General features: G+C 34.6%; 2 protein-coding genes across 5 annotated transcripts; both read right to left on the reverse strand.

The window, feature by feature from the left end:
• Window positions 1-3,626: 3,626 nt before the first annotated feature.
• On the reverse strand, window positions 3,627-14,506 carry LOC25482215 (ubiquitin-like domain-containing protein CIP73). 4 transcript variants are annotated; one of them, XM_024775455.2, is made up of 18 exons: window positions 14,334-14,506; window positions 14,035-14,191; window positions 13,832-13,949; window positions 13,556-13,663; window positions 13,334-13,455; window positions 13,099-13,179; window positions 12,366-12,500; window positions 12,206-12,275; window positions 11,981-12,132; window positions 11,074-11,238; window positions 10,921-10,992; window positions 8,041-8,161; window positions 7,653-7,946; window positions 7,336-7,475; window positions 7,021-7,248; window positions 4,763-5,527; window positions 4,149-4,304; window positions 3,627-4,031 (listed from the first exon to the last, which is right to left on the reverse strand). In XM_024775455.2, the coding sequence occupies exons 2-18, from the start codon at window positions 14,170-14,172 to the stop codon at window positions 3,960-3,962; spliced, it is 2,937 nt and encodes a 978-aa protein (XP_024631223.1). In that variant the 5' UTR covers window positions 14,173-14,191; window positions 14,334-14,506; the 3' UTR covers window positions 3,627-3,959. The 4 variants fall into 4 exon arrangements, with proteins under 4 accessions (XP_024631223.1, XP_024631221.1, XP_024631222.1 ...); XM_024775453.2 differs by having other exon boundaries at window positions 7,653-7,973; XM_024775454.2 differs by having other exon boundaries at window positions 7,653-7,973; window positions 14,035-14,200.
• A 6,008-nt stretch (window positions 14,507-20,514) lies between these two features.
• Window positions 20,515-23,715, reverse strand: LOC25482216 (4-coumarate--CoA ligase-like 5). The gene is made up of 5 exons (XM_013610757.3): window positions 22,320-23,715; window positions 21,442-21,587; window positions 21,193-21,260; window positions 20,966-21,068; window positions 20,515-20,856 (listed from the first exon to the last, which is right to left on the reverse strand). Exons 1-5 carry the CDS (start codon window positions 23,569-23,571, stop codon window positions 20,743-20,745), a joined length of 1,683 nt encoding a protein of 560 aa, XP_013466211.1. The 5' UTR covers window positions 23,572-23,715; the 3' UTR covers window positions 20,515-20,742.
• Window positions 23,716-27,927: the final 4,212 nt, after the last annotated feature.

Below are 27,927 nucleotides of genomic sequence, written 5' to 3' on the forward strand. Positions count from 1 at the left end.
CGTGACTTTCTTTCTTCTTTCCTTTTTTTCTTCTTTTTCTTCTTTCTTTTCTTTTTCTTTTTATTTTTTATTTGTTATTTGTTAAGTCTTTGTCCCCAAGTCTCCAACAGGGGTATTTTGGTCTTTGATCTGTACCAGAGCCAACCCTATTTTGTCACTATAAATACACTGTCAATCATTGAGAAATGGGTCCGAAATTACTGTTCATGAGTCAGAGAATTTTCAGCAGTAGCCATTAATTCACAAAACCCTAATTTCTACTTTCCCAACCAGTTTTCAGATCAAACACTAAAATTACAAAGAAAATAACATGAACTCATGAAGAATATTCATAGATTCATCAAAATCCAGCAACACAAAACTTAAGCAAAACCTCAAATCAATCCATACAACCACACAAATCATCATCATCTAAACTGTACAAACAGATCTGAAACAAAGAACGAAAAGAAGAGGAAGCAAACCGAACCGGAACCAGATTGGAGCAAAAAGCAAACCGGATCGGAAGGAGAGGAGCAAACCGAACCGGAAAAAGAGGAGGAGAACCGGACCGGATTCAAACAAAGAGAGGGAGATCGGAAAAAGAGGTAATGGTTTTCTTTCAACTTTATGTTGTGTTTTGTATGAAGTTTTTTTGAAACTAAATTTGTAGATCTAGCTCAAATTTCTCTACCCTTTTTAAAACTAACACCGGATTCGAGTAGAGGAAGGGAAGAGGAGTGGTTTGATGTAAAAAAAATTCGAAAAAAAGCAAAAAAAAAAACTTCGGCGCGGCGGCGCTCCGGCCGACCACCACGCCGGAGCAGCTCCGGCCGCCCCTCTTCATCTTCTCCGGCCGTGTTGTTCTTGAGGGAGGGGAGAGCTTCTCTCTCTAAGTTTAACTTAGAGAGAGAAGTGTTTTAGAGTTGTGTTGTTTTTTTGTTAAACTTGCTTTTATAGTAATTTCTTTTTTGCCGGATCACACGCGCGCGTACTCATAACCATACGATGCTCCATCGCGTTAGTAGCCATCAGATCTGGGTCATTCCTTGATCTGACGGCTACCGTATGATCTGTCTTTAAATCCTGTGTGTGTTCTGCTGTATGGACTGTGGTGTGTTTTCTGTTTGAACCGTCAGATCGTTGATCTGACGGCCACTGTGCTTCCAGTATATCCTTCCTTTTTTTCTGTTTATTTTTAAAACCGTTGGATCTTAGATCCTATGGCTGTGATGAGATCTTGGGATTCAGATCTGGACCTCTGGATTCATCCAACGGTCCAGATTAGATCCTGCTGAGCCAATTTTGTTTTTTTTTTAATTAATTGTTCTTTATCATTTTTTAATACTTTTTACACTTTTTTTTGACATTTTAATGCTTTTAAAAATTCCAAAAATATTGTTCTTATTATCTTAATTTTCTCTAATTTTTAAAACCCATCCTATTTGTTTTCTTTTAAAATTTTCTATTTATTTCTTATATGATGATCTTAATTGTTGCTTGTCTTTATTCCTTGCTTTTTATTTCTTATGTCTCATTCACCATGATATGCTTACTAACGATTTAATTTTTGTCTTGAATCATAGCATGCACATTTAATTTTCTCATCATCTTATTTTGTCATTGATTTAGTGTGTATAAATAGGGAATTGATGTAATTTTATTTCTTGCATTTTTATTTTGGCATAAAGGCCTTAGGGTTGTATTTAGGAATTGATGTAATAATCTAGGTAACACAAGCACCGACACATGCACCGACACTACCACATTTTATTTACCGCTTTCCGTTAGTTTTTACAACGTTACGTTAGTTTTCACCGTTAGTTTAGAAAAATCATTTTCTCAAAAAAAAATCGAATATGCGAAACTTCAAAAATCATTTTCTTAATAACATTTTCCCTTTATTTTCTTAATCAAATTCTCAATCAATTTTAATTCAACTTCAATCATTTTCAAAATTTAAAATCAATCAACCTCACTCATTTCTTTTATCTCAAGCCTTGAGGCCTCTTTCTCTTCTTAAAACCATTTTCAAAAAAATCTTAAAATCAACCTAACCCACCAAAGAAATTTTTGAGTGGAACTACGTCGGTTTTGATCCCTTTCCCAAAAGGGTACGTAGGCAGAGGACTTGTCCTTCCAAATCAAATAAAAATAACCAAAAACATACTTCTTCTCCCTCCATTCTTTCACTTAGATTTTAGGTAATAATTTTTCAAGTAAGCCAATTGAATTTAGCACAAGATAATTTAGGTAAGCGGTTCCTTCGGAATACCGAAGTCGTTTAGGGTGCTTAACACCTTCCCTATTCGAAACCAACCCCCGAATCCAAAGTCTCGATAAGGGTTTTTACTCATTTTTTCCCTTCCCACGAATAAAAATTGAGAGTTCAAAGATTGACGATTCAAATCAATCAATGGTTTGATATCCGAAAATCGGGGAGCACAATTAGCAAGCAAATTCCACTCCTATTTGCTTTTGATGAACATGATAAACATTACACACAAGTCCTCCGACTCAATAGTTGGAATATGATATTTTAAATAAAAGGAAAAAAGAAATATCTAAAATTAAACCCGAATCACATATTCATTAGATAAGCTCCTTGACAATATCATTCCCAAATAAAGACCCTAAAATTTAATCGAAATGGAGCTACAAATGTCAGTTCCTGCTGAGTTCCTGCTTTCCACCGCAGAAAAGGCAGCGCCCTTTCTACTTCATTTGAAATTAGGTGAGCCTGACCAGATTACCCGAAATCTATGAGAAAATTGTAGTACATGACTCTTATTAAATCATTCCCAACGGAGAGGTCTTAACTATTTATGACTCGATACCTATTATGGGATCTTCTCAGATCCAACGTCTCACTTAAGACTTTCATTTTTAAGTGGGCCTCACACTACTTTTTATTAAAATAATCATTGTATTGTTAGAATGTAAATGATAAAGAGTTATTAGTCGGACTCATTTAAACCTTTTGTCAAAGAGTCTTCGTTGGAGTGACCAAGTGCTTATTAGATATTTATTAAAAAAATTACAAAAGAATGACGTTTACACGTACGACTCATTTAAGAACTCCAAATTAAATGTCTCCATCATAGATCCTCTTACCATCTTGTCATAAGAACCAAGCAAAAATTGCAAAGAGGACAAACAAAATCAGAAAGCATATGTTTTTTCCTCCACCTATCTAGTTGAATAGTCTTGAGACAGATTTTAATAAGTGTCAAGGAACAAATTTTGTTTTGATGTCATTTGTCTATAGTGCATTTAGATGAGAGATAATGACAAATGAATGCTTAAAATAATTGATTGGTTAAAAGGGAATTAGGAACAAAGACACCAAGATCAATGACACCCAAGTGAAATCTGATAAGGAACATAGCGTAAATGACCCCCTCTGCTCCAGCATCTATCGACATTTTACGTATAAAGATAATTGTATACGATTAAAAAGAGTAAATTGTCACCTTATAAATATGTGTTCCCTCTCTATTTGAGAGAAACTTTTAAATATGAACCACCTTAACTTTTTCCTCCCTATACTCACACTTCTCACTGCTCAAATTTCCTCCTACTATTTTCTATTTTAGGAAGATCTCATTCCGCTCACTTGCAACCGAAGGTTCTCGTTAATAAAACAATAAACAAAAGACATTCGCATGATTTAGTCATTCATAACTGAAAAATGAAAGCACAAGATGTACAGGAATATTTAATCAAAGCATCCACTGTCAGCTAGTCACAATTACATCAAAGTATGACAGTGGAGGCGATTAATCACCTCAATCCAACATTGGATACAACTGTTAAGCATGTCGTGTATACTAAATTTTTGCGCATGAATTGGAGGTAATGATCCAAACCAATAAACCATCTAGGGCACAAGACGCCAAAACTTTCTAGCACTTTTCTGGAGCGTTAGGAGATCGACACGAAACAATGAAGCAGCAAATTCATATGCACATAAACTTAAATTAGGACTTGTCCCTCCCAGAACGTCCTTCGAGCAGCTTACTTACATCAGATCGCAACATCTCCAAATATTCCTGTACAAGAAAGAAATTAAATTTTTGATGTGATTGTGCACAAACAATCAAGCAAGAGAATAAATGTAGACTACGTATCAGCAATTCAAACACCAAAGTATACAAACATATACTTACGCCGGCAAGACTCTCGTTGCAACATAACTCATCCAAAAGATCATCAGAAGCCCTTTCACTGCTAGACAGCTGGACTGCATTTTCAGCTACAGCACGGAAGATATCCGTAGGTGGACTCAGGCGATCAATCCTATCAGTCACTGGTTGAAGGTCAACCTGGAGAAAGAAGGAAACAGTCACAATAGAACAACTATAATAGCAGAAGTTTATGTTTACTTACAACTAGTGAGGCAGATCTTATTAATGATCTTAGTCCAAAATATTTTTGAATCATCTAACGAAAGAGAAAAATTAAGAGACGTAGAAGGGGCAGTTTACAGGCCAAACAGGCCAGCCAACTATGTCAGAAAGGCCTGAAAGTTTACAGCTCCAGAGGGGTTGGTTTACAGGACAAACAGGCCAGCCAACTTGCAGCTAATGCTCACCCTATGAATGAAACGATATATTTATCTTCATAATACACTTAAAGCTTCAAGTAGAACAGTATGAGCTGAAAAGGACTTTCAGTTTCATCTAATGCCAAAATAAATTTTATTCATCTTAACAGCTCACAAAAATAAATAAATAAATAAAACATGCAAATGCAGTAATAAACTATGCCTTTTTGTAAGTACATGCATAAAAACCTGCAAACTTCGATTATCAGAATTTTCATTCCCGTAGGGTGCACGGGTTTCTGGCTCTGCAGCAGAGAATAGTGGTGGAGGATTTCCCCCTCCAAGGGCTTGTATCATGGGCATCATCTGTTGAAACATCCTTGAGAAGTCGAGACCACCACCCTGCCCTGTTTCTGTTCCAGTTAGCATATTCCTCATATCCTGACTGCCAACCTGCTGGGCAATCGGGCTAATCTGTGGGCTTTCTGGTTCTGTAGCAGAGAATAGTGGTGGAGGATTTCCCCCACCAAGGGCTTGTGATACAATGGGCATCATCTGTTGAAGCATCCTTGAGAGGTCAACACCGCCCCTCTGCCCTCTTTCCGTTCCGGTTAACATATTCCCCATATCCTGACTGCCAACCTGCTGGGCAATCTGACTGACAGTGTTCATCATCTGCGGGCTTTGTGTGAACTGTTGCAACATGCTCCTTAAGCCATCAGGTGAGTCAACTCCCGTTTGCTGTGAAAACCCTTCCAACAAACCATTCAAAGCAGGACTATTTAGAGCCTGAGACATTAAACCCGCCACATCAATCTGACTACCGCTGGTGGGCAAGGGTCGCTGAGGCCTATCAGCATTTATCAAATTAACAGCAGAACCTTGACCCCCGAGTGTTTGCAATATATTTTGACCATCTGTCCTGGTTTCCTGACTTTGATTGATGAAAGAACTGGAGGATCCGTCATCAGCACCTTTAGGAGGTTGAAGTCTAGTTCGTCTCTGTTGTGGTGCACACATTTATGGAGGATGAGTCATGAACGAGGACGTGCAAATTTGATAAAAACAAAAACAAAAACAAAAAAACAAGAGAAGAGAAGAAGTTTCAAAACATGTTCACCAAGGCTTTGCTAATGAACAAATGTGTCAAGTTTACAATTATATACTGTTAATGTGATAAAAACCAAGCAACACACACTCCATGCAGTTCAATAAGGTTCCTATCCTCCTTACATCATGCTTCTGCCTCCAAATCAATTCTTTTTTTCACTTTTTTTATCCTTTATAATTTATATTACATTACATGTTCCCATATAAAAAAACCAATCAATAAATGTCTCCCATTGGCCATCCCTAGAGTAAAAAGTTTAGAAAATTAAATATATATAAATGTCTCCAAAAAAGAAAGAAGCCCCACAAATCACTGTTGAGAAAGAGTGGAATAGGGGGAGTTTCACCCTAATCATGCAGAGCAGATCATGCAGCAAAAGGGATGATTTATTTTCATAGGTACAGAAACATAGTAAATATTCCTACCATGTCAGCTAGAGATCTATTCTTTTTAATGATAATCCCCAAATATTAAGCTTAACATAACGATTGATGTGCACTAAAATTACCTTCAAAAGAATGTTAAAATTACCAAATCATGCTAACTGGCAAAACATAAAAACATAAATACAAGACTTCCAGGTTAAACAGCTGAATGGCATATAAGGTCTGATCAACCATGTCATCCCCACAACCAACGCCAAACCCTTTTACACTAGGTGCAGTTTAATCCATGCATCAATTGATTTCATAAATTCTTGCCATGTATCAGGTCCAAATACAAACCATTCACCTATAAATCTCTCTAAATGGTTTGACATATACTTTTCTCTACTATGGATGTTGTCCCAATTTTCTCTCTAACAATTGTATTATAGTCCTATTTTGCATATCTATCATAACACTCATCTTTGTGAAACTAAATTTACTTTCTTGTTGACTTTTTACCACCCAACATTTAGTTTAATACAACATCGTTGGTCTTATATGCATGTGATAAAATTGTCCTTTAACCTTGTGAGGTATTTTTCTCCTATCACATATCCCACCCCAATCATTCAACCATTTCATCCACCCCATTTGAATCGTATGATAGACATCTAGATATCTCTCCTCCCCGCGAATTTGTATGATGGACCGAAAGTACTTAAAAGTTAAACCTAGTAATAATTCAGTGTTCCATTTTCTTCCCGTCATAATTACAACAAATATGATGCATCCTTGAGGACAAAATATGAAGCGTTGAAGGGAACTACTGCAGCAAGTTTATCATAAAATATAACGTGCAAAAAAAAAAACAAATATATAATAAATTCAAAGAGAAGACTCATCCAGAAAATTTTCAAACACCATGCAAATAACCTCCCACCAAACAAATCCATTGGCAAGCATCAATTATGAAATTCAAGCTTCTCATTTCACAAAAACATATACAATAAGCTTACCTTACGCTCTAAACCACTCATACCCAGTCCAAGAGGAGCAGTTTTGGCAGGTTCAGTTACATCTTGTTTTTCACTTGAAGATGGAGCATCCTGTACTTTTTCTGATTTTACCGTTGCTTCTCCACTAGAACAATTTTGTAAATCTTGATTGGAAGAACTTGAAACAAATTTGTCGACCAAAACATCTCTCTCGTCATTACTACAGGTTTTGATTGCCTCAGTTTGGGTCTGGTTGTGATCGGACTAACTATTAGTCAAATAAAAACTATGCTTGTAGGGGATAGATATATCACCATGTATGAACAAAAGTAATACCTTCTCTACTCCACTTTCAGAAGTGCAACCAACTGAGGATACACCGGAAGCCCCATGTCCGCTCATCTCCGCGGTATCTCTCTGTTCATTTACCTGTTCAGATCCAGAAGACAAGTCCCTGCTAGTTGATTGCATTTGGCCTAATTGGATGCAGAACAGTTTAGAAGTTAAATATGATTGTATTGAGACTAACTACACATACAATGAAACAATAGATATAGGCAAACTATCTGTCAGAAGGAAATGATGAAGGAGTAGAATCAATGCTGTTGAATTGAGACCCATACATATTATTAAAACAATGAATTGCTAACCACCTGACAAAATTGTGTTGTCTCCTTGCATATTACCAACAGAATTTCTAAAGTGTGACTGGATTTCAGCTAAAACAGATGACAATGGAGCTGAATCGGGTGGTAGCTGTGAAGTGGAGATACTGAATCCAGTTGGTGTGCTGCCAGCAGCTCCGATGCCAGAAGGGTTAGATGGGAGAGTTGCCGATATGACATTTCTAACAGGTAAACCCCGTGTCGAACCTGAATCACCAGAACCGGGCTCGCTACGGTGTTCAGTCCTTGTCCCTTCTCCATTGTTTGGTCTAGAGCCAATTGCTGAAACAATTGGTGCAAGAGAGGCACCTGGCAGTAATCAAAATTAAAAAATGTTGTAGATCTCACCAGGAGAAGTACAATTAGTTTTACTTACCAGCATGTATGTGAATGTTTACGTTCCTAGGAGCACTTCCAACACCAACAGGGCCTAAAGTTGCAGGAGTTGAAGAAGAAAGTGGACCGCCAAACAGGGAGCTTGTTTGAAGTGGAAATGGCTGAAAATAGCACATCATCAGTGTAAACAAAAACAGTGAATATATTTGCTCAAAAAAAAAAAAAACAGTGAATATATAAAGTATCAACAAAACCACACAGATAAAGACAAATTTCAGTAGATTGGTCATCAAAAATGCTACAGTCTTCAACGATGAACTTACGTAGATTGAGCTTGAGCATACGCAATTATCAAGGCCCAGAGTACCATGATCTAGATTGTACAACAAAAATGATGTGTTTGTGTTGAAATTTGGGGTCTAACTCATCTTTACAAAACCGGCTTGTAAGGTGAGGAGTGCCTCTTCTTTATAAACTCTTCTCAAGAGTGCTATCTATCCGATGTGGGACTAAATCCACCCCCTCAAAGCCAACACAATGAAGGGGTTGGAGGCTGCAATGAAGGCTAACCAAAGGTCGCAATTTAGGTGACTAGGGGCAAACCGCAATTAAGGCAGAATTCCAACACACCCCCTCACGCTTCAGCCCAGCCCAATGGGCCTGCCTCAAAGCCAACACAATGAAGGTGTTGGAGGCTGCAATGAAGGCTAACCAAAGGTCGCAATTTAGGCGACTAGGGGCGGACCGCAATTAAAGCGGAATTTCCAACAGTTTGAAATTAAGATCATTGAAAATTGCTACACCGACATCCAGCTACAGAGACACAAAACATAGTAGTCTCCATCGTCATATTAGATTGGTTAACAATTTAAACTTGTTCTCACCCCGATGGTTGTATTAGGAAGAGATAAACCTAATTCTAGACAACCAAACCAGGAAAATATGATATTAGTGTGTGGGTTCGGTGTCTAGGATCAACACAGGTTTTATCAGGTAGAACTCTTGAAAACTCAATGAACCTGCTAGGATTAGGTAAACTAAACTAGTCATAGGTTCCCTTTGAATCGGTTAGGAATCACAGGTTTTCTCAAGTAGAACTCTTGAACACTCAATGAACCTCTTAGGATTATGTATACTAGTCATAGGTTCTCTTTGAATCGGTTAGGAATCTTAACTGAATTGTATTGAATGACTGATCAAATGATTGCAATCCCTAATTGTCTATTTATAGACTTTGCAGTAGATCTGCAGTAGCAGGTTACTACTCTAAGCTGACTGACTAGTGTCAGTTAGTTACAACTCCACTAACGGTCATAGCAGTTAGTTACACAGTGGAGAGATAGGGTCAGGGAGGACCTATGGCAAGCTCTCGTGAGCTTGCTCTGAATCTAGCTATAATAGTCCTTCAATAGAACCGAATCTAAAAACATGAAAAGTATTTTGACAGAAGTTCAGAATGGATGCATAGAGGCAGGCACCATGCAAGCAGATTTTGGGAAGCATGCCACGGGTACCTTGAGGACAAGGCTGCACTTGAAGAGGTGGCAAGGTAATGTTAGGATGCAAGGAAAAGGAAAAATTAGAGAACATTAGGGAGGTTAAGTTGGTAAAAGGCGTATCATAAAAATTGGACAAACAAGAAAAACAGGGAGGTTTCTGATGCATAAGAAGACAAAACTAGTGGAGGAGAGTCTTCTCCGCTATTCTCAGTAATATTAAAAAAAAAAAAAAATACTCTTTCGATTATTTCTATCAATTTCCCATTTACGTTGGTTTCCTAGCATGAACATAGATGACATAGGAATAATAATTGACTCTCCAAATGTACAAATATATATGAGCAAACAATCATTTTAGTTTCCAAAGGTACAAATATCAAGTAGAACCCCAAAAAACATCCTTCTACATGCACACCATGACAACACAAATAATGGGGATTCTAATTTAAAGATTGAATAAATTTTATCTTCTAAGACTGCAAGGATAAACTGACGCCACTATCAGTAGTTGATGGACTAGATTGGTTGTGATTATGTTTAGAGGACCAAAGATGTGTCACCAATATCTTTGATAGTGATAGGTTAAATGAGTGTTTACTCTTCATAATTATATGTGGACACCATTTGATGAGCAACTTGTGGTACTCGATAGTGAACTGAACTAAGCCCAGTCCCCTACACCTTAACATGTTTAGAATACAATATTGAAGTACACTCCATGTACACCATATCAGAACTCAATAATTCCTTTAATAAAACGAATCTTCTCGACACAGAAAGACTGCAGTCTTACTGCATTATTGATTTTTTTTCGATTTCCCTCACTAGTCTCTTGTCTAGCTTGCTTTATTTTCGTCTCAAAAAGATATCTGTTTTTTCCTTCTTTGATGTACCATACAGGAGTAAATTAGCCTTATACAAAAACATTTGAATACAATCAGATTCATAAGAATTTTTTATCATTCTTAAAACCTCTTCTTTCATGAACAATCTATTCAACTAATGCCTAATAGAGATCACATGTTATCTTAAACATAATTTAATGAATATCAACTATTTTTCCTTGCATATTGGCAGAAATGTAGCTTGTATTGTTCCTAAGCCACGAAATCCCAAGTATGCAGTATAACACGTGAACAGTTAAGAGTCAAGTTCAGGTCATAAAATTTGAAGACTCGTGTTGCACAATTGAACTTTCATCAAACAGCTTGACTAGGACAAGGTATTGAAATGAAAATGGTTATCAACTGACTTTTTTCCAATCTTCAATCCTTTATCAATAATCTATTATGTTGAACCAGCTTAATGATTTATAATGTCTAGAGTCAAGTTTTGACATATCAACTCAGCACAGTTTATTGCATGTCTTCATCAACTTAATTGATATATCAAATAATGTGAATATATCAAAAATGACAAACCTGCACCATTATAGGATTTGGCCCTGATGGAGAAATATAAACTGCTGGTCCAGCATTAACAACAGATTCTGCCTGAAAATTGAATATGATCATGAAAAGTATTTTGTCAAAAGAAAGCAATCCAAATCACAAATGAAAATAATGAAAACATACCGAAGACTGTCCCATTCGCAGTGTTAACATAGTTCGGCCTAGTTCAAGTAGAAGTGCACCCAAATGCTGCATAGCAATTCCTATTTGTACTGACTCTGACTGTATTTGACCTCTTACACCTAGATCAGCAGAAGTTCCCTCTCGCTCCATGCGTCCTGCAATATGCTAGTCACAAATTACAAGTAAAACAGAATCAGATAAATATAAAGGATGAAAATATTGAGACTAGTTGACATTAACAAATCCATACAATTAAAATGCACTTCATCATGACAACATTTTTGTGTTAAATAAACAGAAGCACTTCTGTTTGAGACTTGGATTCTATCAGATTCATGTATCATTGCACCAACACATATATCAGTGATGGAAAGCAGGATACATTAGATTAGAAATTTTAACCAACAAGAGGGTATTCAGAAAAATACATCCTTCATATCCTATGTGATCTTTAACTGGCACAACAGAATGTGATGTATATGGGTGGTCCCTTGATTAATCAACTGATAGGTGTTAAAATTGCAGGCGTTATCTTAGTACAACAAAGTCCAACATTGCTAAAAAAGCAAAGAGAAGGAAAACTCAATTATTTTCAGTTCATACAGTTTTACTTTTACCATCAAAGCATGCTCAAAATACCAATTATTATGAAGACATTTAATGTCCTCTCTTTCTTTCTCTCTTTCTCTCACACACACATATATACACACACACATAACAAATTAAAGATTTACAACGGTTACAATATTGAGACAAGACAATTTAGTTGTGTCCGAAATTTGGACATATTTAGGATTATCCTAGGCAAGAATTCTGGCCAGTTTCCAGTAAAGTTTATACAACAACAAACGTCTAATAAGTGCAGATAGTGAAAAATGTATGTATATAAATGGGATGTGGTAATTACAGATAGCGCAGAAACAGCTTGACCACTAAGCAACTGTTCTGTACGATGCAATACAGTGGTTAGTGCTTCAAGTGTTGGCAACCCTTGTGTATTGGAAGGCAATTCTGCTCTTTGATCTCCAAGGTTAGTTGAAGATATATTTGGCCCATAACCTGCAAAAGCAAATATAAATACTTATGTGCCCTTTCAATTCTAGATAGAAGATTACAGTTTCAGCACCATTACCATTTTGAGAGAGTGCATGTTCCATGCGATTTATGAACACAGACAGTGTGTTGAGTGAATGGGGAATTGGCTGAAATGATGTGAGTTAAATGATATTCAAATACAAAATTTAAAGGAGTAAAAATTAAGAGGAAGTGCAGAAGAGAGACTCTATTCCTACAGCATTGAAAGAAGGAACAGGTATGGCTCCAGCAGCCATAGGAATTTGAACAACATGAGGAAACGGTTGGAATGCCTGTCCAGACGGTGCCTGATTTCCAGCTTGATTTCCTTCAGTTCCGTTCCCCGGTGGAGCCTAAAAAAATGGATTCAGCTCTGGTTAAGGTGCGCACATATATTGCAGTATGGATGTAGCAAAACAAGATGTACCGACTCAAGAGGACAACTCTTTGTGCTGCACTGAATCTTTTTCAAAATTAAAATAATTGTGGAGAATAAAAGGAATTAACCGTGTCATTATAAAAATCATACGGGAAAAAAAAAATTATTCATTTTACAAAAAAGGGGGAAAAGATATGCCAAAAGTAAATAAATTATCTACTTTTGAAGATAAATAATCATTTATAGGATATTTGACATTTCTCACTAGTAGGACAATAGATGAAACTGTTTACCACTACGAAACACAAACCAGCTGGAATAGTTACAGCAACATGTGATGTGATTACTTCATTAATCATGATCTAAGAAGATAAAATTGAAAGGACGAGTATAAGGAACCTAAACAACAATTACCATGCACTTTCAAGGATAATCTAAACGCAGACTAAAATCATAGATGGCTGTGAATTTAATTCAGAGTGATGAGTGATTCGTGTATAAGAAAATAATAATCTAGTAAATTACACAAATGGCAAAAAGTCGTATTTTCTCAAGCAAAAAGTAAAACTGACCGAAGAAGTTTGTGCGGAATTAGGAGCATTCATTGTACCCTGGCCACCATTTGCAAAAGAATTCAAAACTGCCCCGATAACCTGAAATCATATTACATCAATAAATAATGTTTTCAGGCAATACCAAAGCAAAACATCATCACTAACGCATATATGAAAGAAAGAAAGAAAGAAAAAACTTTATTAGTATAAGTTGTAGATACTGTAGGGAGAAGCAAAGAATACAGTAACGAACCCGAGTAATGTCTTGAGAAATGCCTTCACCACCCTGATCCCCCACATTAATAGTCCCAAGAACCACACTGTGTGAAATTTGCCCAACACGGCTACGTGGAGCTCCTGAACCAACATTGTTTCCTTTCAAATGATAAAATTTATCATCAGCATTTAGCACAATACAACTTGATCTATGAAAAAGCCTCGATCAAACGGGGGAGTGCAAATGACTAGGTTATACCTCGGTTACTATTTGCATTAGTTGTCTCACTGCCGGACCCGGTAGCAGACGTCTGTGTCTGATTTGGCTGTCTTTCAACCAAATGCAATGTATGGCCATTCTCAACATCTTTAGTGGATAAGGATGGCGGTGTGATTTAAAATAATGAGCCATTTTATGATACATGAAATTCTACTAGATGGCATATCATATTCTTGAACCTAGGAATACACAAATTTAAAAGCTAAAGTAATAAATAAATAAATAAATAGAGAGATGGTGTTAATAAAAGGATACGATAGTGAGAAAGAAGGTGTTCATCCTTTAAGACTTTTCCTCTAAAAATGAGTCGTTGCTGATTAACAGGTAAACCTACTTCAGTTGCAATTTTGTCTTTGAAGAGGGAAACGGGCATCTGAAATGAAATAATTGATTGAAAAGAGTAATCAATCAGTAAAAAAGAAAAAAAAAGAAATTGATTTGAGATTAAAGGTGCTGACATTTTTGTCGACTTGAAAAGTGTAGATTCGAGAATCAAGAGTCTTGATATTGAGATGAAGAGTTGAATCTTGTTGTTCAGAAACAATGGTGCCGGTGCTGGAGCTGCCTTCGCCTTCATTTGAAGATTGGCTCGCCATGGTGTGTTGTGCTGTTCAGCTGCAAAGTCTATTTGTTTATGCAGTAATAAAAAACACAAACAAACCTAACAGCATGATTGTATTGTATTGTATTGTATTGGGAAAAAAAACCTATTCTACAAAAATAATTCGTCGTCGGGGGTAAAGAGATTCTGAAATACCTATCGATAGAGATTTCGAAGAGGAAGAAAACACAGTGTGTTGTGTTATAATAACTAAGATCGATCTGTTCTGTTCTGGGAAGATTCTAGAGTGTTCGCTAACCTTTCACAAAAGATGAATCAATCAACAATAACAAGAGTCGATGATGATCATTTCCAAACACTTTAAAAAATATCATTAAAGAGGGTAAGAGACAACATGTCTTTTTTTTCTTTTTTTTTTTTTTTTTTAGAGTCGTCAACAAGTCATTGTCGAACCAGGCTCACTGCCGTGGGTGTGTGTGTGTGTCAGGCCCAATTCACTTAAGTCCACCACAATTTCTACCCACACTCTCCTTCCTACCATCATACTATGAAATTAAATATTCCATACTTTTATTTATTATTCAATTCTAATATTTTCTTTTACCCTTTTGACTCAAATATATATATATATATATATATATATATATATATATATATATATATATATATATATATATATATATATGTATCCTCCCTCTCTATTTTGTAGTATAATTTTTTAATATAGAACATTCACAAACATTTCATAACTAAAAAATTAAAATAAAACTTTTTCAGAATTTGATGATTGTAATTCCTATATGAAGTTATTAGCTATTTTAAAAAAATTTAGTGATTCCTCAATTTTGAACTTGGGGGTTACATGTTTAGAAGTTGTTTTCTTCACAAATTTTGTGTTAGGCTGGAAGGAACGAGAGTTTAACTGCTTGTGACACAGTGGCATATTTGTTGATGACTGCACTATAAGATTTGAAGAGATGATAAAGGATAATTTGTGGTACGATGGAGGATCCATTATGGTAGACATGGACATCATCTTGATGCAGATAGAAAACGAGGTATGTCACAATTATCATTGAGATTATGCTTATGCGGTGGACCCCATTTATCCAATGAATGCCCTATGAGAGTTGCGAGAGCTTGTTTCCTGAAAAAACAATATTAAAAATTTGCTAAAAGAAAGAATAAGCTCTAATAGTAATGACCATTAAGATGATTAAGTCGTTAACTTTCATGTGGCTGAAGGGGAAATACGTCAATCTTCCCTTCAATTATCATGGTTGGTGACTTAGTCCATTTACCTTTTCAGACATTGGTTTTGTTAGTTTCTTTCGTTTTTGTCCGCTTTTGCGGTTTGGCTTTGCCTTGTAAATATAGTCTTGACACTCTTTGAATTTTGGTGTTTCTTCCTTAGCACATCTTATGTCAGGAAGGCCTTTTTGATGTGGTAATACAATTTTATTTTAGCCTCTTCAAAAAAAAATTATTAAGTGATTAATCTATTGATCTTTTTTTTTTGAGCAAATTAATCCATTGGTCTAAAGAGATAAACATAATATATCACAATACACATAAGAGACCTTTTATTAATAATTTTTATTTGAAGAATTGTGGCTTGCATAATATATTATGTTAGAAAATAATGTTATTGTACTTCTAATCAGCAAATCATTTTATCAGCTGCATGTTGGTATTTTTAAGATTTTTCTCGTACTTCAATTTTTGTTTAGATGGGTCAAAAATCGTATTAGTCCATTTTGCATGTTTTTTTAATGGTAAATGTAAGTAATTAATTTTTTTTAATGTAAGTAATTAATTGTTAGATTAGTTTTTTATCCTTCCTTTGAGTTTGAATCTAAAACCTTTAAAAAAAAAATTGACAAAAAACCTTTAAATTTTTATCCCTTAATTCAATCTAGTTGTTTTCGTACATTATGCAACCATTGTCATATTTTGTTTGAACTTATATGTTATCAAGAATAACGTCACTTTGTTAAAAAAAAAAAAAAAAAGAATAACGTCACTGCACAATTTGAATTAGTGACTTTAAGAAATAAGTTTACAGAACTGCTAAATACTAAATAGTACGATATATTGTCATACGAAAATTCATGGATGCATGAAATTCTGCTTTCCACACGCGCACCAGTTTTTAAATTTTATTTTATTATTTTAAAAACACTAAATTAAATCTATATTATATATCTATACTATATATCAAGAAAACTACCCCTTTCGGCACATTTTTGGGTTAGAATTTTCTTTCCAAAAATACCCTTAATTTTTTATTTTAATTTTAAATACAAATAACACATGTAACATATAGATAAGAATAAATTTGCCAAAATTTAATTTAAGGAGAAAACATGCGCACAATTCCTTATGAATTGTTCTTACTACTAGCCAATTATAAAATAACACGTGGATTACTAATCCATGTCAATGATCGTCCCTGTTAACCCTCTTTTATCGGCGATTTTATTTTGTACATCTATGTTGTTCCCCTCAATACAACCGACAAAGATTGTCAAGTATTTTCATATCCCTTCCACAAAAAAAAAAAAGTATTTTCATATTATTTTATTAATATAAGTTACTCTTCCATAGCCTTTGATCAATTGTAACAAACGTAAACAAAAAATAATTGTGAAGATTGGACTTTAAATCCTCTAAAAAAATATTAGTAACAAACTTGAGCAAAAAATAATGTTAAAGATTGAACTTTAAATCCTCTAAAAAAAAGATTAGTAACAAACGTGAGCGAAAAATATTGTTAAAGATTTGACTTTAAATCCTCTAAAAAAAGATTAGTAAAAAAACGTGACCAAAAAATAATGTTAAAGATTGGACTTTAAATCCTCTAAAAATAAAATATTAGTAACAAACCTCAGAAAAAATAATAATGTTAAAGATTAGAGTTTAAATACTCTACAAAAATATTAGTAACAAACGTGAGCAAAAAATAATGTTAAAGATTTGACTTTAAATCTTCTTATAAAAAGATTTGTAACAAATGTGAGCAAAATATAATGTTAAAGATTAAAGTTTAAATCCTCCAAAAACAAGATTAGTAACAAACGTGAACAAAAAATAATGTGAAAGATTGGACTTTAAATCCTCTAAAAAAAATATTAGGATTCAAAATATTTTAGAAAAAATTTTTTTAGCACTATATTAAATATTAATAAGTAGGGTTCTCACAGTTAATAGTTCGTTCCCGCATTGTTTTGTTTTTCTTAACCTCTCTCAACCCTCTGCATCAGAATTCAGAATTAACCTGTTTAATTTTTTTCTTTTTCTTTCATGTTACAACTAATCAAAGTCGATTAATTTTATGGATTATATATTTAACTTTGTTGGTTTATAAGTGATTATGATTCAAATTGTTTACGATTAATTTAAAAAATTATTTGACTTTACTGGTTTATAATTTCTTATACAAACTATGATAGCGTGATTTTTTTTTATATAAAGAGAACCGTGGTTTTTTTAATTATTAAATAAAGGTAAAATAAGAAATAACATCCCCTGCCGTTAAGCTCCTTCCACTGTCGTTTAAAGGAATAAAAGCATTGTTTTTTTTTCTTTGTGATTCCAAATGTTCGACATGTATACAATTGATAAATTGCTCTCGTGGCCTCCATCGAATATCCAACAAAATATAATGAAATCAAAGTGTTAAAACCATTTAAACAATTCAAAATTGTTAAACGATAATCATACTCATGTTACCAACAACTAAAAACAGAAACACTAGAAAGCTTCAAACTACCATCTTTTGTTTATGGTTATATTTAACCACCATCTAATAGGCCATAAAAAGAGAGGACCTCTAAGAAGTTTGGATGCAAACACCGACACCCGATACAACACGGGTACGATAGTGCCCGTCTTTCCGCTAGTATAAAATAACACAACTCTAATAAGACCCACTATCACGCACACCACTCCCGCTGCTTACGGTTTCTATTTTCCCTTATCAGATCTATTAGGGTGCGTTTGGATTGAGGGTTTAGGAGGGGAGGGTTTACTTTTCTTTTTTAAATTACAAACTATATAACATGTTTTTTTTAAATAAATTAAGTGTGATTGAAGTATTATATGATCGTTTACCATGTTAATATGTTAACTTTTTAAAAAATATTTCATAGTGTCCGTAATTTAAAAATGAAAAGTAAACTTTCACCTCCCTTCCCCTCCTAAACTCTTCATCCAAACACATCCTTAGGCCACGTTTGGACAAGAAGAGAAGGTGAAAGGAAACAGTGGCGGAGCCCTTCATGGGCTGGGGTGGGCCACGGCCCACCCGAAAAAATTAAAAAATCAACGATTATAGGTCTATTTTGCGAGATTTTATGCAATTTTGTGTCGATTTTATGTTCTGGTTGATCCAAATTCTTGCAAAGTGGTGTAGTGGCCCACCTGAAAATTTAAATAATTCAATTATAGGTCTATTTTGCGAGATTTTAATTTTATACAATTTTCTGTCGGTTTTAGGTTTCGGTTGATCCCAATTCCCGCAAATTGGTGCAGTGGTCCACCCGAAAAATTTAAATAATTCAATTATAGATCTAATTTGCGAAACTTTATACAATTTTTCAAAAGTTAATTTTAGTGGCCCACCCTGACATTTTTTTCTGGTTCCGCCGCTGAAAGGAAAGAAAGTAAAAGGAAAGGTTGTTAATAAAGGATTGAAAGTGGGTAGAAAGTGTGTAGAAAGGGTGATGATTCTTTATTGTTTGGTTTGAGAGATAGTGGGAGAAAAGAAAGCCTTGATTGACTAGTGAATGACTTAACTACCCTTCTGTAAACTAATTTATTTAAAAATAAATATAAAAATATGTTTACAATGCAATATTAAATATATATATTATTTTTTTGAACCCAAATATATGTTTCTATTTATATTTTTATATTGTATATATTTACCTTAATAATATAATAAAAATACAATATTATATTAAATGCAAAACAAATAAAGAAATGTTATGGAGGTACAAATCAGAACACCCAAAGCATGGATGCTTTAGGCATTTCAGTAGTGTTTTCCTTGCATAAATGAGTAGAAAGTTTTCTAGGCGTGGGTCCCACAAAAACCATGCATTCTTTTCACTCTGACATGGAACCAAACAATGAAAGCCCAGATTTCAAGAAACTTTCTATCCTCTTTACCTTCCATCCTCTCTCTTTCCCCGGAAACAAACAGACCATTAGAGTTTGATCTCACATTTCATTACACTTGCACTACCTCTGTTTCTGCTTACCATCACAGTTGGCACCGATTCATAGTTACAAGTAAGTATTTGGTTATTTATTGTTTTTCTATATCAGAAGTAGAAGAAATGATTTTTCCAATTAATCGATATTCCATTTGTTTGCATTAGTCGATTAATATATGAATATTTTTTTTTTAATTTGTTGCATTAGTGCAAGAACAGTCTGAGTCTTGTGATGAACTAGAAACAAATGTAGAACAAAAATTTAGTACTCTCTACAGTAATATTTAAATTACATTCGTCAATCAATTTGCATAGCTACCAAACTACTGCACAAGAGATTCTTCAAGTAGCCTGAATTGTAGTTTTCTGAATCCTTTATATATCTGCTCATAACAGTGGAACTTAGCATTACAAATGATTTTAAAGATGCCACTCGTAGTTTTGATTTAACTTTACACCTGTGGTTTTCTGAGATGCAGATGCAATAACTAAGCCATTGAAGACAGAGACATTTGAGAGGCTTAGAAGAATGATGGGCATGGTTGATTCAACAAACATGAATTAAGGAAGAGTGTTGAATTGTGTTAATTCAGTTAAGTTTGTAAGAAGTTAGTTTAGCTTGCCAATAAAACAGTTAGGGTTTGTTATATGCATTGCTTGCGTGTTAAGCAATCTATTGTAACAAAACCATGTCTATAAGTGGTTTATATGTTGTATGCATTTTATAACAGAAATTGAGAAAGCAATAATACTGCTCTCATTATTCTCAAACTTTTAATCTCTTAATATCAATCTCTTCTTCTCTACCTTTTCATTCTCTCAAAATCAACACAAAATCACACTCTGTTCCAACAGAGTTGAGACATTGGGAATTGCAAATGGCATTGTCACATGATATATTAGCTTCATGCCTAAACTTTAGTTAATTAAACCTTAGCATTCTAGTACTTGACTCAAATTAAGTGCTAGATGCCATTGGAGGAATTCTACTTATGCTTATCGAGACGCGCTTCTTAAGCCAAAAGAAGAGCATCAATTTTAACAATATTAAACGGCTTCCTCTCTTGTGTGCAACTTAAGTGCTTTCTCTTTCACTTGTGGTTAACAATAGAGACCGATTCCAAACAATTTAAAAATGTGAGACCCAAAAAATGATATTTGTTTGAACTTCAAGTATATTCAAGATATCATTGTTCATACTTATTATGAGTATATTTTTCAAAGAAACCAAGACCACAACATTTTTATTCTCAATAAGGGAAGCAGGAAGCACTCAGCAATATTTACAAATAGACAATTTTGTGACAAAACAAATAGATGGTTGAAAGTATTCGCCATTTAACCAAATTCAATGGAAAACTATCATTTAAAAAGTTCAACTGAGTTCAGAGTTTAGACGTAGCTAGCTTGATAAGATCCTTCCGAAGAATTTTACCAGATGGATTTTTGGGTATGGAAGATATAAATGCCACTTTTCGAATTCTTTTGTATGGAGCCACCTATATATTGAAAAAAATAATAATTTAGTTTTCAATCTCATAGTTGAAATCAAAACCCAAGCATCTAATAAAGAGTGTCATTGTTGAGAAATGTTTCAAACAAACAAACCTGCTCTGCAACAAAATCCATAACTTGGCTTCCGGACAAGTTACTTCCCACATTCCTTACCACATATGCCATTGGAACCTGCCCAGCCTCCTTATCTGGATACCTGATAATATATCACATATACATACAAAAACATTCAATGGTCTTGATAACAAGGAATCAGAACTGGTTTTCCTCATCAACCAAAAAAACAATAAGGAATCAGAATTGGTAAATGAAAGGCTTACGGTATGACAGCAGCATCTAAAATAGCAGGATGAGTAAGCAACAAAGCCTCTAGTTCTGCTGGAGGGACCTGTAACATCAACCAAAAAACAAAGCCAAGAGAACTTCCATGAGATTGACAATATTTATCTTCTTAATCTTCACTAATTGTGTGTCAGTAAACAATAATATATCTTCAGGTTATTTAGTTGAAATGATCGAAACGTGGTTGTGAATACTACATTAGATTAAATAGAATTGTTGATAATAACCTGATATCCCTTGTACTTAATGAGCTCTTTCAAACGATCGACGACAAATAAGAATCCATCGCTATCAATATAGCAAACATCCCCTGTTTTTAACCAACCCTCTGGAGTAATGGTCGATCTGGTTGCCTCCTCGTTACTGAAATAACCTGCCATCACCAACCATGTCTTACAATTTAATTAAAATTGAAACAACAACAATCATGATTATTAGCGTACATAATAGAACCAAAAATTATGTGAGCTTATATCTAATACCAGCAACTAATTAAGGCTCACCATTGTCACCAAGCTTTTTCCTTTTCATCTATTATTTTAGTTAGTGTTATAAACACCTTGGAGAGTCATGCACGTTTAATGAATGGTTACTTCTTCTTTTTTTCAGTAAACATTTTTTTTAATTTTTTAATTTAAAGACGGAAAGTCCACAAGTCCGAAATCAAATGGCAAAATGTCATAATTGTGAGGGAGGACATTGGGGTAGCATCTATTTGTGAGTTTGTAATTACCGTTTTGTCATTTATCTTATCTACCAAAAAAGAACTATACACATAAGTATTCTAAAAAATGTGTATATAACCAATATTATTAAATTCCACATGTTCTAATTCCCATTCTCATCAACTAACAAATATATAAAACTCTGGATTGCTAAACAAGTTTCCGGGTCTACCTCGTGATCAATATTTTAATTAATTAATTAAAAAAACAAAATATTATAGCATATAAACTCGTGGATCCATCTGGATTTTTGTCTTTCCAATCTAATCTACTAGTAATTGTTTATTCAAAGAGCGATCTTCAGGATCAAAAACATGACAATTAGAAACAAAACGACGACATTTGAAAAATAAAGAAATCAAATTTGGAAAGAAACGAACCTTTCATAGTGGTGGGACCACGAAGCCAAAGCTCACCCGTCCGATTAACGGGCAACGGCTGAGCAGTCTCAGTGTCAACAATCATAGCCTCCGTGGAAGCAGACACAAGCCCCGCCGTACCATACTTACGACTCTCTTCCAAAGACTCGGTAGAAGCTCCAATTCCAGAGGATTCAGTTAAACCATAACCTTGAAAGATACTTACATTAGGGTACTTTTCAATAAACCCTTCCGTTACTTCTTTACTCAAAGGAGCACCACCAGAAACCACCGTATGAAGCGAACTCAAATCATACTTTCTCTTAATAGCATCTGCGTTGTTCAGCATAGCAACCAATATCGGGGGCACAAGAGGTAAGAAGGTTGCTCTGAATTTTTCAATCGATGAAAGCATGTCGTGCATCTCGAATTTAGAGAGAACAACTATGGTTGAACCCATAGCAAGAAGCCCCATAGCAAACACCGCAAGACCGTATATATGAAACATCGGAACAGTACATATGAAAGTTTCTCTTGTCTCTTGTTCTTTACCGAACCTAGCCATTACAACTTGAACCATCGCTATTAGATTCTTGTGGGAAGATACTACTCCTTTGCTTGGTCCTGTTGTTCCTGATGAGTAGAGTAATGTGGCTGTGTCATTCTGGTTGACGCGCTCAGTCACTCTACTCAACTCAGGTTCTTTCTTCATCATTTCATCCAGTGTTGTTGTTGTTGTTGAAGATGATGATGAGTTGTTGTTGTTGTTGTTGGTGTCCATGAGAATGATTGGAAGTGAAGGTGATGCTTGGGTGATTTTGGAAAGGAGTTGTTGAGTAGTGAAAGCAAGAACAGGTTTGGAATCAGCAATCTGTTTAGCAATTTCACCAGATGTATTGAGAGGATTGGTGGTGGTGATGATAGCGCCGAGGGACATGACGGAGAGACAGACAACAGGGAAATAGATGGAGTTGGGAGAGAGGAGAAGGATGACGTCACCTTTACGGATACCCATGTTGGAGAGTGAGGAGGTGACGGAGTCGACGGATCGCCAGAGTTGTTGGTAAGTGAATTGGTGGCCGGTGGAGGCGTCAATGAAGGCGATATGGCCGTGATGAGCGCGGGAGGAGATGAAAGTGGTGGCATCTAAAGAGTGGTTAGGTGGAAGTGGAAGGGGCTTTCTCTTGCTGTAGAAGATTGAATTGCTGCTGCAAAACCCACTTCTTGGATCGATCACTCTTCTGCTATCCCTATTCTCACCGTTTACCTCCATCTTAATCTTAATCTTGTTTTGTGTAGTATCAAACTGATATGCTAGTGTAGCTAAATGTGTTATTTGTACCGTCCAATATCATCATTTATTCACTCACATGTGAACTTTTTCTCTTTTGACTCCAACCTCATTCGTCCAAACAAATAATAATGATTCACTTTTAAAAAGGCAGAGAAAACAAAAAAATACAGAACATAAACGTGCACTTTGACTGTTGCAGAACTGGTCCAATGACATGCATGCAGTGGACGGTAGGAGTCTTCACCATTTTTTATTGGCTTAACTGCACTTTTGGACCCCTATTTTTCTAAAAGTTGTGGTTATGGACCTCTAACTAATTTAAATACAAAACAGCCCCCTATGTTTTGATTCTTTGACAGTTTTGGACCTCCAAGGCAAAAAAAAAAATAAAAAATTGACACGTGGTATCCACGTCAGCGTTGACCGAGTCAACAATGGACTGAGGGTCCAAAACTGCCAAAGAATCAAAACATATGGGGCTGTTTTGTATTTAAATTAGTTAGGGGTCCATAACCGCAACTTTTAGAAAGATAGGGGTCCAAAAGTGCAATTAAACCTTTTTTATTTCTATAAATATATTAACTTCTCCTTTTAATCTTTTTAAATTATCCTTCGATATTTACTCCTATCAAATTTTCAATCCCCTATGTCTTTATTTTTAAGTCAACACATGTGTATACTTTGTATTTTTCAATGAAATTATGTGTAAAATATTTTAAAAATGTCTTCTAAAAACATAGAATTTTTTAACAAAACATGAATTTTTATATTTTAGCGGTTAAAAATTAATATTTAATTCTTATTTTGTTAAAAAAAACTAAATTTTTTTGAGATATTTTTATAATATTATAAACATTTATGCAAAATTTTATTCGAAAATATGAATTTTACATGAGTTTGCTTAAAAGGAGGTATCATAAGTGAAGATGGAAAACATTTAAGGTATTAAAAGTCGAAGAAAATTTTGATGGGGACTAGAAGTCGAAGAAAAATTGTATATGGATTAAAACGAAAAGTTGGTATATTTATACAGATCTAAAACATATTTAACATTTTCTTTAACAACATATCTCTAGAGAAATTTTATTGTCTAGTCGAAGATAGAAAACAATATATTAAAGGAAGTATTGTTGTTTAGGGGAGACGATATTCCAAAGTTGAGAAGCTTCGTTTCAATGTGAGTGTTTTAGCCAGAAAAATATTTGGTTAAAAATGGAAAGTTGACCCTTAAGCTAAGAGTCATATATACAGGTGAACTTTTATGGTGTAGAAACCAGATGTCTCCTTGGTCAGACGACTCCATTGGTTTTGTGTGTTATATCTTCTTATTTTTCGTATATAATTACTTGTTTTATTCTTATTCTACGTGGAATTTTTTTACAGTTGATCTCGCAAGGAAGTACAAGTAATAATTGGGTGGTTAAAGTTTGATCGCTCCTCTGCAACATTCTCAATCAATTTTTATTTTTGCAGGATTAAGACGATAAATCGTTGATGATGGCTACTCTCATTCACTGTTGTCCCTCGTTCAACCAACGTCGACCCACAATTCATATGTTATTATACTCTTCTTGTTCTTCTAATAACTCGCATAAAGCAATCAATTTGACCATGTGCTTAAGCCTTAATACACATACACAACAAGAAGCAATTCATGTTTGATTTTCATTTGATTCTTTGTTTTACATTTGTAATTTTGATATAGTTTGCATAGTTTATATTTTGTTTTATGGATTTTTGTGTTTTCCCATAATATTCGTGTCTTACGCCGTTCAATATGAATGTCGAAGGCGGCGCTCAGGACGCTGACATGGGCGACAATGGAGACCAGCAGGACGACGATGGAGGGAAGCAGTTGGTGGAGCATTGGGTTGTGGTCAAGAGACGAGCCATGATTCGGGCAATAATAAATAGACACATATTATGATCTAAAGCGTAAGATTGATCCGATGGGCAATAATAAACCAAAGTCATGTGACTTTCCTGCAAAAAAAGTCATGGAATTCAATCTGTTCTCATTGATTTTGGTGTTGGGTGTAACAGCCTGATTTTCGTTAGATTTATTTTTAATTGTTTTAATGTGTTTATATGTGCTTGTGTGTGAATTTTATCATCAGGTGCATTTTCATGGGTTTCCGTGCTAGAGGGGTAAATTAGTAATTTATAGTGGGGATTATTTTTAGTGTTTTAGTGAGAACCATTATTTTTTTACTAAGTTACTGGTGTGATAAATAGTTGTGAACCGGTAAGTGACCGTTGTTAGTATTTTACCGTTAAGTGTAGAAACATTTTAGAATTGTGATTTGGTGGGTTAAGCCCACTAAGGCATTAGGGTTGAGCCCATTTGAGAATAGCATATATAAACCTTGTCTTAAGAGAAAATAGCATTCATTTTTCATTTCACAAGATTTTTAGAGAGAGGTAGAGAGAGAAAGTGCAAGAGAAGAGGAGAAGGGTTAGAAGAGAAGACCTAAGAGGTGGTGAAGATTCTAGGAGTTAAAGTGAAGCTTGGGCTAGGATTTGTGCTAACTAAGGTAAGGGAGTTAGAATTCAATCATAATCAATTAGTTGTAATTTTTCATTAATTGCATGATTAAGTGCTTAGTTGAATAATTGATTATTCGTTCATGGTTGTTGAAATTCGTGCTTTGATTATGATGATATGTTTGAATGCATGAAATTAGTGATAATTGAATTGTTGTTGGTGAAATTGCATGTTCATAGTATGTGAAAATGTTATATTGTGAATTGTGCTTAAATTGTTGAAATGTCTTATGTTGTTGTTGAATTATGATGAGAATCATGTTTAATTGATGTTGTTGTTGTTAAGGAATATTGTTGTTGATGATTCATGGCTTGGGTGTTCATAAATAATGATTTGATGATGTGAAATAAGTTGTTGTTGTTGGTTTGTAAAAATGGGTTGATTTGGTGAATTATGTTCAATTGACAATTGTTTTCATGTTTGATGTGTTCTTGGGAACCCTTTTAGTTGTTTCGACCTGTAAACAAACTTTGGAAACATATTTGGGCATTGGGAGATCAAAATTGAGAATTTTTTGTGAAAATGGGTTGAAACCCGTAATATTTTTTCTGCAGAATTATGACTGTTCGCTTAAGCGAACAATAAGCGTACGAGTAAGCGAACAATCACAGTAGGTTCTATGACTGGCTCGCTTGAGCGAACCAGAAGCGAATAGCTAAGCGAACTTTTGTTGTAGCTTCTGGAACTTGTTCGCTTAAGTGAACAAGGTGGTCGCTTAAGCGAACGTGCCAGTTTCAGCAACCTTTGATTTTCGTTCTGGGTCTTAGAGGGCCAATCCGAGCTTTGTATAATACTTATTTCAACTTGTTTAACCTATGTTTGAACTCCTAAACTTACTGGAACATGTTTTACTCATTCAAACTTGAGATTTTTCATTTTGGGTTGAAACTTGAATATTTTTGGGAATTTTGGATTTTTGTCGAAATGAACTTTTGTGAACTACATGAGATTACAAATTTAACCTACAGTTCATATAGACTTAGGTAAGACTTGTAAAGTTGGTCAAACATCTTAATCATGTTAAACTTGATATTTCTGGTGGAAATGTGGAAATGTGAACTTGAGTTTTCTCATACGAACTTAAGCTATACTTTGAACTAATGTCTAATAGTTTGTAAATGGCTTAAGCTTTTGATTACATGATTGTTTAAGATTATTTTGCGAGTTTTCAAACTTGAATATGTTACCTTGTTTTGGGGAATTATCAATGTTGGCCGTTTGCCACTTGATATGGATTTTATCGGGAATGGTTCTTTTAAGCCAATTATCTTATGATCTTTCGTGACTAGCCTTATATGACTAAATGAAGATGTGTGAATGAATTGTTATATGTTGGATATGATATTTATCATAACGTGTTGTATTTTCTCTTTACTTGGAATATGAGAAATATTTGGAGCTGTGAAACTATATGATGTAGTTGATGTTGAATGTTATTGATGATTATGGTGATAATGTGATGATGACTCTTATTTGAATTATGACTTGAATGTTGTGTGGACGTAAATATTTGATAATGCAATTGTTGTGGAGATGATCAATATATTTGGAAGTTATCATTTATATTGTCGTGAAAATTATGAGGTGATTTTGCATTGCTGAGTCTTTGCTTGTATGTCCATGCATCATAGTCGTGTTGATTGTTGAGTATTGCAGCTGTAAAAGAGAGGTGCTCTTTTACTTCGGTGATTATGTAAGACGGATGTGAAATCTTACATACGATGTTTTTGTTGCATCGAAGGTGACGACCTTGAGGTGATTTGGTACTGTTGAGGCAAAATCCCTAATTA

The sequence above is a fragment of the Medicago truncatula genome, chromosome 1 (genome assembly GCF_003473485.1).
Source record: "Medicago truncatula cultivar Jemalong A17 chromosome 1, MtrunA17r5.0-ANR, whole genome shotgun sequence".
Taxonomy (NCBI): Eukaryota; Viridiplantae; Streptophyta; class Magnoliopsida; order Fabales; family Fabaceae; genus Medicago; species Medicago truncatula.

Excerpts from the sequence above, each read along its gene's own strand:
- LOC25482215 (XM_024775453.2), bottom strand. The coding sequence starts at position 14,172 with ATGGCGAGCCAATCTTCAAATGAAGGCGAAGGCAGCTCCAGCACCGGC. Across the intron at positions 7,974-8,040 it reads AAACATTCACATACATGCTG|GTGCCTCTCTTGCACCAATT; the intron begins GTAAGTAAAACT and ends GATTACTGCCAG. Across the intron at positions 4,305-4,762 it reads GTTTGCAGGTTTTTATGCAT|GTTGACCTTCAACCAGTGAC; the intron begins GTACTTACAAAA and ends TTCTTTCTCCAG.
- LOC25482216 (XM_013610757.3), bottom strand. The coding sequence starts at position 23,571 with ATGGAGGTAAACGGTGAGAATAGGGATAGCAGAAGAGTGATCGATCCA. Across the intron at positions 21,261-21,441 it reads TTAAGTACAAGGGATATCAG|GTCCCTCCAGCAGAACTAGA; the intron begins GTTATTATCAAC and ends TTGATGTTACAG. Across the intron at positions 21,069-21,192 it reads TTAGATGCTGCTGTCATACC|GTATCCAGATAAGGAGGCTG; the intron begins GTAAGCCTTTCA and ends ATATATTATCAG.